General features: G+C 42.1%; 1 protein-coding gene across 8 annotated transcripts in view; it reads right to left on the bottom strand.

The window, feature by feature from the left end:
• Nucleotides 1-14235, bottom strand: part of FAT3 (FAT atypical cadherin 3) — a 430787-nt gene that overhangs the window by 41697 nt on the left and 374855 nt on the right. For all 8 annotated transcript variants that reach the window (XM_072134102.1, XM_072134101.1, XM_072134104.1 and 5 more), the window contains 5 exons: nucleotides 13951-14104; nucleotides 13188-13421; nucleotides 4311-4700; nucleotides 3245-3459; nucleotides 1202-1339 (listed from right to left, as the gene is read on the bottom strand). In XM_072134102.1, the coding sequence (XP_071990203.1) occupies nucleotides 1202-1339; nucleotides 3245-3459; nucleotides 4311-4700; nucleotides 13188-13421; nucleotides 13951-14104 (1131 nt within the window). The remainder of the gene's footprint in view (nucleotides 1-1201; nucleotides 1340-3244; nucleotides 3460-4310; nucleotides 4701-13187; nucleotides 13422-13950; nucleotides 14105-14235) is intronic.

The following is a 14235-nucleotide window of genomic DNA, read 5'->3' as shown; positions in this document are numbered from 1 at the left end:
GGATGTTCTATGGAATGTGGGGAATTACTTTGCTCCTCTGTCTATCATATGACCATGATGTGTTTGTATATGTAGAGTTTGCTATTGATTTGCCATAAATCGACCTCAGGTAATATCATTAATATCAAAATCTACAGCAAAATCTATGATATGACAAGGTCTGCAACATGCTCTTAAAGGGAACCTGTCACCAGGAGACCCATTTTTAGCACTCCCCCAGACCTCACAGAGCAGTGATGGCGAACCTTTTAGAGCCCGAGTGCCCAAACTTCAACCAAAAGCTACTTATTTATAGCAAAGTGCCAGAACAGCAAGTTAGGCAGTAATTTATTTCTCCTTGTTCTTTGACAACTTTTAATCGTTCAGCCTCCTAAGGACACCAATGCAGTTGAAAAGAGGAGGGAAAATTTGTCTATCATTGTAGGAAGATTCTTTGAGTCCTGTCTGGTGAACTTCATGCTGGGGTGATGGCCTGGGTGCCCACAGAGAGGGCTCCGAGTGCCGCCTCTGGCACCAGTGCCATAGGTTCGCCACCACTGCCACAGAGCATAGTACATACACTGCCAAAGTGTATTTGTATAAAAAATAGGTTTTACAGAAAAAAATATATGTTATATTGTACCTTTCATTAGCATCTGCTGTGTGACTAGGCAGTTGCCAAATAGGAGGGGCTGGGAAGGAGCAGTTCCCCCCCACCCTTGGGAAACTGCTCCTCCATGTGACCTTTTCAAATATATGAAAACACCCATCACTGGGCTTAGCGACGCCCCCTGCTCCTCTACAGCCAATCCCGAGTGCGGGGAGTTATTCATATATTTGAAAAGGTCACATGTTCCCCAAGGGTGGGGGGGATCTGCTCCTTTCCAGCCCCTCCCAATTGGCAACTGACTAGTCACACAGGTGACTTTAAAGGGAACCTGTCAGCAGTACTAACCAAGCAGTACCACAGACAGTGTTAGGTATTGATCATGAAAAGTTGTGGAATTATGCCTTTGTATTAAAAATGGATTTATAGTCAAAGGATTGTAGCTTCACCAAGTACATTGGGGGCATGCCCTCACACTGCTGTGCTCTTAGCTCTCTGCACTGAGCTTCCCTCTGACCTGAGTATAGGTTGTCACTCAGTAAAGAGGAAAACCTAGGGAGGAGACCACTTTAATAAAAGTTGTAATTGATTTGGCTAACCAAAATTTCACCATACCCGCTCCCGATCCAGCTTGTCCTTCACTTTAATCAGTCCTATGAACGGATCAACCATGAACTGAGTATCTTGGTCACCATTAACAATAGAAAAAGTGATGTGTCCATTTGATGGGCTGTCCAGGTCCTCAGCAAATACCTGAAATTGAGAATGATATGAGCATTAGTAACAGTAAGTATGTAGGGGATGGATTTACATGGGACTGCAGGGGCACCTACTGTATTACCCATTAAAGTCTGATCACTGAATAGTAAAATGTTCTGGATATTTTTGTATTTTAAAAACCATTTTAATGAACTCTAAATCCTTAAAATTCTCGTCCCATTCCCACACTTGTCATACAATGAATCTCAACTAGACCCGGTTTTTGAAAAGTTGAGTGAGAACCCTTATATAAGAATTGTCTATGAGCCTATCACAGAGATCAGAATCCTAGAGCTGAGGCCGCAGAGCCCCTTATGTGAGTGTAGCGTTAGTGTGTATCCATCACCACAGCTCTATTACCTTCTAAGTGCCAGGGGATTGGTAGTTTCATCAGTGATCCTCAGTGATCAGACACTTAGCCCCAATCTGTGGGTAAGGTCCAAGAGTAATTTATGGAAAATCCCTTTAAAGGACACCTGTCATCAGGTCTCTGCCACTAGTCCTGTCACCACTACCTGTTGGAGCAGCTCACAAGGATCCATCACAGCCTTTATCTAGTCATTTCATACATTAATCATCCTAAAATGATCTTTTCTTTATTATGTAAATGATTCTGGTCACATGGTCAGAGGCAGTGATGTCACCCCTGTTACCCTAGCCTCTCACAGGCTGCAGGGGGCGTGGCCACCAGCAAGCACATGGAGGAGCCATTACACCATTATACAGGCTGTCAGTCATGTGTATAGGAGTATCTCATACACACACACATAGGCTGCAGGGGGCACCAGCAGCAGGAAGCACATGGAGGAGCCATTACACCATTATCAGCTTTAGGACATCATTGCTTAAGTTTACAGGCATGTAGAGGGACAATGAAGAGATAGAGGCAATGCTCTCTAATGGCAGTTTATGAAAATATACTGTATTTAGTTTAAGGGTTAATTTGCCTGACAGGTTCTCTTAAAAGAGAATCAGCAGGTTGAACCATGCGAACAGTTCTGTATGACTACAATAGTTTTTGACTAAAAGCGTGTAGGAGTTCACCAGCCATGAGGAAGGTTGAGCATTTCGCCTCAGGGTGGCATCAACTTCAAAAAGGGGGTGCTGTATCAGTAGTGCAACTGTGCACCTCTAGGGACATGCATTTAAACACATCACAGTTAGTAGCGTAGTGTAAGCACCTGAGGTTAGATGGTAGGAGAAACTGGATGGACAATCTTTTCAACAAAACACTGAAAAATATTACTTTTTGAGTGAGTTTGTGGGGCGCTTTTATATAGTTTTCCTCCAGGAAGTGTGCTACAGCTTTTACTCAGAGCAGGCACTACCAAGTAGCTCATTGCAGAGCGCCAAGAACCTAATAGTGTGAGGACATACCTCAAGGGCACTTACATACAAAGGTATTATTAACAGCTCTCACATAGCTTTCCAGAAAACTAAGACCTACCAGATGCCTGGATAAAATTCTGACAAAGAAGAGGGATTCAAGGCCTTCACTGGAGATATTTTAAGGGGGGGAAGTCAGTACAGCATAATAATCACATGAGAATACATTCACCCGGTGTATGACTTGTGTTTATCTTTCTTCTGCCCTATAAATGTAATGAGGTTTTCTTAAACACTCTCTAGACGTGTTTGTTATGGCCGACGCGTTTCAGTACCAGAGACTCTGTTTGCTATTAAGATGAGGACATGTTTACTCGCTTAGTCTGTAAAAACCTTATTACATTTTAGTAGAACCATTGTAACCGTGGTGCGGATGTTTATTTTAGAGCCTGACCTTGGGTAGGGCATGAGTCGATCACGTTAGAAAGAAATCATAAAATCCTGAGCTATAAACCCTCAGCGACATAAAAGTTTTAATAGGTTTTTAAGTAAAGCTCTAAGGGTGACACTTACCATAATGACAGATTCTCCGATAGAGGCGTCTTCACTGATGACAGCGCTATAAACCTCCTGGCTGAATGTCGGGGGATTGTCATTCACATCCGTCAGGTTGATGTTCACTGTTGCCACTGCGCTAAGTGGAGGGCTGCCACCATCTTTGGCCTCCACCACGAGGTAGAAGTTTTTGCAGCCTTCATAGTCGAGAGGATTGATGACTACAATCGCTCCTGGGAAGACAAATACTTTGGATTAACTTTGGCATTGCAGATCGTGGTAGCTCAGCCTCCAAGATCACACAATCATGAGTGGTTCATGGAGGAACGCAGAGGCTAAATATGAAGTAACTTGCATTCACCTTTTTAAGTCTTCACTTAAGTTGAGTACTACTTACTCCGTTTTTCTTAACAAATAGGGAGTGAGTAAAGCTTAGGCCAAAGAGATTGACCATGATTGGTCACCACGATGGTCATTTGATGGCAAAGTTTCCTAAGATGGGAAACATGCAACTTTTTTCAAGAATTCCCACCACTTTGCAAGTCATACACAACTTCTGACCATTCAACAACATTTTTAGTATGAATTGTTCCATATATTCTGTAGTCCATGTATTTAACTCTCTACTGTTAGAAGGCTTTCTGCTCCAGCCCAGAACCACCCTTTTTGGCAGAAGAGAGTCTGCATAGTTTCAGGGTAGTTTTAGTACCCAAGATGCTAACTTGGCTCTCCGCTATCAGATACGTGGTAAAGGCCTGAAGCCGAAAAGTCTTGCCCCACCCTTTGTACAATATGATACAAATATATTGGCATGATTGCTTGGGGAGGTGGAGACTAGAGAGTAATTCCAATCAGTCAAAATCAGGGAAGCCTTGATGTTGGATAATCAATAGTGATTGAATAATACTTAGAGTAACAACTGTCCGTCATGTGTTGCCAAAGTTTCCAAAGGTGAGAAACGTTGCTCAACATTCCGAAGAGATCCAACAATGTCAGATGGAACACAACTTTTGCCCCACATGAAAGCCTTGAGGTTGAACAATAATGTTACCCCTATCACTAGAGCAATGGATATTTTTTTTACCTGTTTTGGGATTGATCTTGAACTTCCCATGTTCATTTCCTGTTCTGAAACTGTAAGTTATTTCTGCATTTGACCCTATATCTTTGCTTGCCGCAAACACAAACATAACTTGGGTCCCAATGGCCGTATCCTCAGGAACCGTGACCAGGTAGTCTCTCCTTTCGAATACTGGTGGGTTATCATTTACATCTAAGACTGTGATTGTAACAACTGCAAATGAAGATAATGGCTGGAGGGGGCTCCGATCGGAGGCCTTCACTGTGATGTTATAGGAGGACTGGACCTCTCGGTCTAGGGGCTGCTCTAGGACTATGATGCCGGATTGTTCATCCATAGTGAAATGTCCATCTGCAGAGTCCACCAGAGAATAAATCACCTTTCGGTTTATACCTAAAATACAAGAACAATATGGAAAATCAATGGTTGTGTCAAAAACACTGTGCACAGAATGAAAGGAAAATAAAGAAGGGAACGCCTATGAAATGGGGAGGGCAAGTAATGAAAGAGAAGGAGAAATGTAGGGAGGAATATGGACGAGAAGAGAAAAAGAGGAGAGCAGCATCGGACATGAGAAAGATGGAAGCAGAGGATATGGTAAGAAAAGGAAGAGCAGGGATGAGAAGAGAGGGATGGAAAAGAAGAGAAGTGGGCCTGTGGCTAATTAGAGAAGAGAAAAAGGACTAGGGGGCAAATGAAGGAAGAGAAAAGTATAGAAGGAGTGAAGGCAGGAAAAAAAGGAAAGAAGAAGAAAAGGAGCGGACATGACGGGTAGTGGAGCTGAGAAGGAGGATTGGAAGGAGAGGTAGAGAAAGTAAAGATAAGAAAAGTAACAGAAGGAAAGAAAAAGAAGAGTTTGGAAAGAGAGTAGATGAGGGAAGAGGACAAAAAAAAGCAAATGCGATGAAGAAATGGAAGAGGAAAAAAGTATAGAAAAGTAGACAAAAAGGGAAAGTAAAAAAGCAAGGGAGGAAGAATAATGAAAGGAGAAATAAAGTAAAAGTATGGGGGAGAAAGGAAAAAAAGTAGATGAGGGAAGAAGAGAGAAGATAACAGAAGGTTAGAGGAAAAAAGGGAAGGTCTGAGATATGAGGACAGAAGAAACCGGAAGAGAAGGGAGGGAAGAAAAACACGGAATTGGAGGAAGGGAAAAGATATGAACAATTAGTTTATCATCACAGATTATTTGTTTCTATAATTTCCTGCCCTGACAATAGACATATATGAGATATCATATACAACATATATAGTCTCTGGGAGAGTGTGCACCAGCCTTCCTGATGCCAGGAGTATCCCCTCAGCCGCTGATTTGTATTCTTCTAGTTGGCCGTCTACACGCAGACAACAGGTGCACTTTTACACCACAATATCGAAATATCGCGCCGCAAAGCTCGTGTCTAAATCATCCAAACATAGGTCATGCAAAATGGAAGCCAACTGGACAGCTCTCCCCTTCTGCCCAGCCGCACTGACAGATGGCAGCGCCAGGCTCCACATACTGATTGCATACAAACACCAGAGTTATCAGAGACGAAGCCCTAAAAGATACAATACACATATACACTCACCGGCCACTTTATTAGGTACACCTGTCCAACTGCTTGTTAACACTTAATTTCTAATCAGCCAATCACATGGCGGCAACTCAGTGCACTTAGGCATGTAGACATGGTCAAGACAATCTCCTGCAGTTCAAACCGAGCATCAGTATGGGGAAGAAAGGTGATTTGAGGCCTTTGAACGTGGCATGGTTGTTGGTGACAGAAGGGCTGGTCTGAGTATTTCAGAAACTGCTGATCTACTGGGATTTTCACGCACAACCATCTCTAGGGTTTACAGAGAATGGTCCGAAAAAGAAAAAACATCCAGTGAGCGGCAGTTCTGTGGGCGGAAATGCCTTGTTGATGCCAGAGGTCAGAGGAGAATGGGCAGACTGGTTCGAGCTGATAGAAAGGCAACAGTGACTCAAATCGCCACCCGTTACAACCAAGGTAGGCAGAAGAGCATCTCTGAACGCACAGTACGTCGAACTTTGAGGCAGATGGGCTACAGCAGCAGAAGACCACACTGAGTGCCACTCCTTTCAGCTAAGAACAGGAAACTGAGGCTACAATTTGCACAAGCTCATCGAAATTGGACAGTAGAAGATTGGAAAAACGTTGCCTGGTCTGATGAGTCGCGATTTCTGCTGCGACATCGGATGGTAGGGTCAGAATTTGCCGTCAACAACATGAAAGCATGGATCCATCCTGCCTTGTATCAGCGGGTCAGGCTGGTGGTGGTGGTGTCATGGTGTGGGGAATATTTTCTTGGCACTCTTTGGGCCCCTTGGTACCAATTGAGCATCGTTGCAACGCCACAGCCTACCTGAGTGTTATTGCTGACCATGTCCATCCCTTTATGAGCACAATGTACCCTGTAACATCTGATGGCTACTTTCAGCAGGATAATGCGCCATGTCATAAAGCTGGAATCATCTCAGACTGGTTTCTTGAACATGACAATGAGGTCACTGGACTCAAATGGCCTCCACAGTCACCAGATCTCAATCCAATAGAGCATCTTTGGGATGTGGTGGAACGGGAGATTCGCATCATGGATGTGCAGCCGACAAATCTGCGGCAACTGTGTGATGCCATCATGTCAATATGGACCAAAATCTCTGAGGAGCTTCCAGCACCTTGTTCTATCTATGCCACGAAGAATTGAGGCAGTTCTGAAGGCAAAAGGGGGTCCAACCCGTTACTAACATGGTGTACCTAATAAAGTGGCCGGTGAGTGTATATAGCACACTATATGCCTGGGCACTATAATTTCTGCAATGTAATACTTCATTTCTCCTGTAGTGGCGCTGTGGGGAAATGTGTCACTTCCATAAGAGCTGTCAGCTGGAGATTTCCAATTTTTGGGGGTATTAGCATATCTGTGTGTCTTTTTGAGACAATTGATTTAAAGGTTTTGCACTCACACTCACAACCTACAGGTCAGGTATGAACGTAACATATGGCTTATTAGGTAAAGTAAAGTGCACCATAAGTATGTCTTTCGTGATACAAGGATATATGCAAATTAGCATCTTGGTGCACCATGGGCGTGGCTTTGAGGTTTGGTGCACATCACATGCTCATTTCAACTAGGAAAAAGCAGGGCAAGGGACAAACAGTGCTAGAGAGTGTGCACAGAACCTCATGGCCACACCCACTGTGCACTGATACAATCATTTACATGTAAATAATAATTAGAGGGGTACTCTCATCTGGGTAGTGACATTTAATTGAATTCATCTACCATATATATATACATTTCTTCAATTGGATGTTGTTAGGCAGCAGGTGGCTCAGTGGTTATCATTACTGCCTTGCTGCGCTGGGGACCTGGGTTCAAGTCCCAGGGTAAACATCTGCAAAGATACTGGTAGGTTGATTAGATTGTGAGCCCCATTGGGGACAGGGACTGATTTGCCAAAAATCTCTGTGTAGAGAGAGCTGTGCAATCTGTGTATGCTATATAAATAAAGGAATTATTATTATTATTTAAAAAAAATGTTTGAAGATAATTTCCCATAAATGTGGCCATGTTGTCCCTTGGATACGACCACCGCTGCTGAAGGGATTGCACAAAGAAAAAAGTAGTTTTTTTTATATGAAATGTCTGTAAGTTACTGCATGTCCAATAGTCGTCCTTTTGTAATGGTGGTCAGGCAGGACTGAATAGAACATGTCTGACCACTGATGGAAGAGTACAGGGTTGTATCCAAGGACAGCCATCTCATTTCTAAGGGACAGTATGGCTACATTTATGGGATGTCATTTTCACAAAAGTACCTTTTTTTAATAACACGCAACTGAAGAAATGTAAATATAAACTCTGTATGTTTATATACTGTACCCTCTCTGCTGCTGTAACGCTGTGAATTTCCCCACTGTGGGACTAATAAAGGATTATCTTATCTTATCTTATCTTAAGACAAATTCATTAAATGAAATGTGTATGGGAACACCCTGCTTATAATGCAGGACACTTCACCTACAAGGACATGGGTTTGGAATATACATTAATATCCCTTTAAATTAAAGTGCAAGATGAAGGGTTACATTTTAGCTCCTCTCCAGCTTCAAGCTTATTCCAGCTTGTATTTTGCTGATCCAGCTCCTGACTCCCCGTGTCTTTGTGCTGCACATCTGCATTCGGATCCTGTCTGCGCTAATGAGATCTGAAGGGAAGGTACATGCTTCCCTGCTCCTTCCAGTCACACTCAGGCATCTTAGTGCTAATTAAAACAGAATGCAGAAGAAGCCGCACATCCAGACGATAATATATTTTGTGTGCTGGTCTTGGCCGCTGGGGTGTTGCTGGTTTAGAGAATATTTATACACACATTCACATTCCTCAGCATCCGCAGCTTAGAGGTGCAAAGATAACACATGACTCTGTATGTTTATATACCAGGCGCTGCCGCCTGTACACTGCACTATGGGTATATAATATACCTAATATACCATTCACATGTAAATGATATAAAAGCAATGATCCAAAAGCTACACTGAGCTGCAATGCTTGCTACAGCTAGATATAGATAACACTGTTTCCCTGTCTCTCTTTGACCATGTTGTAGATACAGATAGTACTGCCTCCCTTTCTCTCTTTGACCATGTTGTAGATACAAATAGTACTGCCTCCCTGTCTCTCTTTTACAATGTTATAGATGCAGATAGTGCTGCCTCCCTTTCTCTCTTTTACAATGTTGTAGATGCAGATAGTACTGCCTCCCTTTCTCTCTTTTACAATGCTGTAGACACAGATAGTACTGCCTCTCTGTCTCTCTTTTACAATGCTGTAGACACAGACAGTACTGCCTCTCTGTCTCTCTTTTACAATGCTGTAGATACAGATAGTACTGCCTCTCTTGTACAATGTTGTAGACACAGATACTACTGCCTCCCTGTCTCTCTTTTACAATGTTGTAGATGCAGATAGTACTGCCTCTCTGTCTCTATTTTGCAATGCTGTAGACACAAATAGTACTGCCTCCCTGTCTCTCTTTTACAATGTTGTAGATGCAGATAGTGCTGCCTCCCTTTCTCTCTTTTACAATGCTGTAGACACAGATAGTACTGCCTCTCTGTCTCTCTTTTGCAATGCTGTAGACACAGACAGTACTGTCTCCCTGTCTCTCTTTTACAATGCTGTAGATACAGATAGTACTGCCTCTCTTGTACAATGTTGTAGACACAGATACTACTGCCTCCCTGTCTCTCTTTTACAATGTTGTAGATGCAGATAGTACTGCCTCTCTGTCTCTATTTTGCAATGCTGTAGACACAAATAGTACTGCCTCCCTGTCTCTCTTTTACAATGTTGTAGATGCAGATAGTACTGCCTCTCTGTCTCTATTTTGCAATGCTGTAGACACAAATAGTACTGCCTCCCTGTCTCTCTTTTACAATGTTGTAGATACAGATAGTACTGCCTCCCTGTCTCTCTTTTACAATGTTGTAGATGCAGATAGTGCTGCCTCCATTTCTCTCTTTTACAATGCTGTAGACACAGATAGTACTGCCTCTCTGTCTCTCTTTTACAATGTTGTAGATGCAGATAGTACTGCCTCTCTGTCTCTATTTTGAAATGCTGTAGACACAAATAGTACTGCCTCCCTGTCTATCTTTTACAATGTTGTAGATACAGATAGTACTGCCTCCCTGTCTCTCTTTTACAATGTTGTAGTCGCAGATAGTGCTGCCTCCCTTTCTCTCTTTTACAATGCTGTAGACACAGATAGTATTGCCTCTCTGTCTCTCTTTTACAAAGTTGTAGACACAGACAGTACTGTCTCCCTGTCTCTCTTTTACAATGCTGTAGATACAGATAGTACTGCCTCTCTTGTACAATGTTGTAGACACAGATACTACTGCCTCCCTGTCTCTCTTTTACAATGTTGTAGATGCAGATAGTACTGCCTCTCTGTCTCTCTTTTACAATGTTGTAGATGCAGATAGTACTGTCTCTCTGTCTCTATTTTGAAATGCTGTAGACACAAATAGTACTGCCTCCCTGTCTATCTTTTACAATGTTGTAGATACAGATAGTACTGCCTCCCTGTCTCTCTTTTACAATGTTGTAGTCGCAGATAGTGCTGCCTCCCTTTCTCTCTTTTACAATGCTGTAGACACAGATAGTATTGCCTCTCTGTCTCTCTTTTACAAAGCTGTAGACACAGACAGTACTGTCTCCCTGTCTCTCTTTTACAATGCTGTAGATACAGATAGTACTGCCTCTCTTGTACAATGTTGTAGACACAGATACTACTGCCTCCCTGTCTCTCTTTTACAATGTTGTAGATGCAGATAGTACTGCCTCTCTGTCTCTATTTTGCAATGCTGTAGACACAAATAGTACTGCCTCCCTGTCTCTCTTTTACAATGTTGTAGATACAGATAGTACTGCCTCCCTGTCTCTCTTTTACAATGTTGTAGATACAGATAGTGCTGCCTCCCTGTCTCTCTTTTACAATGTTGTAATGAAAGCAAATAAAATGAAGTTCTTTAGCCCAAGTTTCCTGAGCACGATGTGTAATTATCTACCACTATTATGTCCCCATTATCAATTTTTAATGTCGGCTCTTACACTATAGATCAATATCCAGGGATCTGTCAATGGATACTTGTGTATAGATAAAGTGCATCCTCTTGCCGAGAACTTTCTCTTCTGAATCCTCTTCTTGTTCAATAATCTCATCTCTGCTCTATGATCGTGCATTAATCATCTTAATCATCAGCCATGTAGTAAGGGACGGATCCCCTAGGTCTGGTACAACACCACTAATCAAGATCCACTTTATTGAGGTTCTTTGCTATCCAAGCTTATGTATAGTTTGGTGCCAGCTTTCCAAATCTCCGGAAAATTGGATGGAAGTTCCAGAAGGTACTTTTAATGTGTACATTTTGGTTTTCATTAAGATTGTAAGGTGTTTTTTTGCTCAATAAAAGCTATTTTAGGCTTCTGGTTGAACATTACAGCACTCACAGAGAGCAGAGGGGAGTGGCTATGGAGCAGATCAATGTAGAGATCTAAGAGCTATGTGAGGACACGCCTCCTGAAGCTACATCCCTGGAATATAAATGCATTTTTCATAGTCCTGCTGCTACTAACAAAACACACTTTGGTATATCTCTCCGGGGACAATACTTTACACTGTTTGCATGGTTACAACTGCTGAGTTGACACATTGCGGGGTGGGTGTTATTTATCATTGGTTTTCCTGGGCTATTTTGGCATAAAAAAAGTCCTAAAGTAGTTACTGCTAAAAAGTCTCACAGGACTATATACACTTCTTCATTAATCTGGCTTAAATATAGAACTACTGCAAGTGCAACACCGTGCAAAGCCGGATTCGTGACTCCAGTCCCCTGCTGATCTATGTGCTGAGACTTTTTTATGCATTTTGAGACTTTTTGGGGACTTTTTAGAAAAAATAATCCCAGACAGAATATAGACCATAAGAACATACCTTATTAAAGGGCCAAAGCAACTTTAATGAATCTGATGGGCAGCGGAGCTCCAAAAATAGACATAGAACTGTCCCAAGTAGCTGCCTCATGATAAATAACCCCCATTCTCTTTATGATTTGCTACTTTATATGAAGACGCTTTTTGCCATTCCCTTTAACAATAAGTTGGAACTCTTTAATTTTTAAAAATTCTCCACTAACTGTGAAAGTTTCCCCCTTCCAAAAAAAAGTGACAGAACCTTAGGATTTGTACGTGTTGCAATTAAAGTGTATATTCTGCACACGTTCGGCAGCGTTTAGACCTCTGTCAGATCCTGCGGGTCTCCTCTTGAACTATATGTCACTTTGTGCGAAAAACGTCTTCTAAAAAATGAAAAGTCTACAGAAATGTCATTTTAATAGCATCAGTAAGAATATATCGTGATGATACAGCCTTCTTTTTGATTAAATTGCTAACACGGAAAGTTCAGGCTGAGGCGACTGGCAAGAAAAGAGAGGAAAAAAAATAAAATGTTCTCGCTCGGGGCTACAGCTTTCCTGAGACATCAAGATGAACCAGGGAAGGACTTTGTGCTAAGAACAATTACTCGTAGATATTTCTTTACTCCTCGGATCTGATCTGATGACTCTGATACTGTAACTACTACTGTCAAAAAAGTTCTACGAATCTTAAAGTAAAACTTCCTACTAAGTAGTGCCTAGTCCTTTGGAGTCCATTCAGACTCCCTTAGAACAAAATCTACATTGGACCCAGGCACCCAAGGAACAAATAGTTTAGAAGTAGACTCTGACCACTCATTCCCACTTAGAGGGACAATCTATGAGGTTGCCACATGGTCATTCTACAAGTCTCTTGTTTTCAGGGCAGGTTTGAGATGTAGGCGATGGTAAAACTCTTGTGTGGTTTCCTCAATTACGTCTCAATCAGCTTGTTAGCTTCCATTGGGCTGGATTTCCTTGCCAGTGATTTGCTCTAACTAACTGTTTGTTTATTCTGCCGGATATGGATTTGAGTTGGACACTTTTTAGTCCGACCACCCCTTTCCTTCTGATTTTGTATTGCGTTGCCATCTTTGGTTGACTTGGTTTGAGTTGATTACTATCTTGGTTTGACTTAGTTTGTTGACCTTGGGTTTGATTTACTCTTTCCCTTTCACACCTCAGAAAGAGACCACTGCCACTTGTTGAGTACCTCAGAACAAGTCAGTGGTTCCTTGGAAAAAAAAACCTAGAAAATGTCTAATGTTTTATAGCCAAACAACCAAAATCATTGAGAACCAACCAGGATTGTCAGGAACCCTGGGACACCTCAGAACCTACAGTAGTCAGGGGTAATAGTAAGACAAGATTGATATTGGTTTGGTCTACTTACCAACATCAGGGTCATTGGCCTGGACTCTTGTCAGCAAAGCTTTGGTGACGGTATTCTCATAGACACTGGCAGTGTAATAGTCAGTGGAGAAGACCGGAGGGTTATCATTGACATCTTCTAGAATTAATCGGATTTCAGACTGGCAATATCTTCCACCCCCATCTGTGGCTCGAGCAATTAAATTGTAAACCGGAATCTTCTCCCGGTCCAAGGGGGCCAAGGTCTTCAGCTCACCTGCAATTGTTGGGAAAAATAAAAGATGACAGCTCAACTTGTAGCATATGTCCCGCTTCCTCTCCGGTGGCCACCACCAGCTACGTAGACAATTAAATCTTCGTCTTCCCGTACTGGAAGGCAATTAAGTCTGGGCTGGAAGCTGACATTGTGTTTCCAGAATCACACCCCAAAGAGTTTGATTGTTTTGTAGGATCGTTCTCCGACACCCACCGGGTTTATAATCTCAACATTTAATTAAAAAACATGAGGTCAACCAAACGCAAAAGACAGGCTTTGGTTACAGCTATGTCCAATTCCAGAAGTTACAAAATGTAGGCAGGACTCCAAAAATGTAATTTGTAGTATGTTTTTTAATCGCTTGCATTAGTATTTGCTCTTCCATTTACTAAACAATAAGGAAGATTTAAAGGGGATCTCCAGAAATTTACAATTTACCTTAAATTTGTCCCAATTGACTGAGAACTTGGTGGTCAAATCTGTAGGACCATGCAACGAAAGCCCATGGTACCCTTGTATCTCTACTTACCACTTTCAGCATCCAAGTAAAAGTTATCAGAACCAAGTCCATGGAGAGAGTAGCGGATCTCAGCGTTGCTCCCAATGTCGGCATCTCTGGCGCTGATCTTAAGCAGCATCTTATTGGCAGGAATGTCTTCCGGAAAGGAGGCCTTATTCACAACCTGGGGACATATACACTCCATTACGTCCTCATGGTATTAGAATAAAGTTAGTTACATTGAATTGCCAGTAACAAACATTTCCATATTTTGCTAAGAATTTCTACATTCCATAGTCTTGCCATTCCATTCCT

This window comes from Engystomops pustulosus, chromosome 2 (assembly GCF_040894005.1).
Source record: "Engystomops pustulosus chromosome 2, aEngPut4.maternal, whole genome shotgun sequence".
Taxonomy (NCBI): Eukaryota; Metazoa; Chordata; class Amphibia; order Anura; family Leptodactylidae; genus Engystomops; species Engystomops pustulosus.
This window is presented reverse-complemented; position numbering and strand designations above follow the sequence as displayed.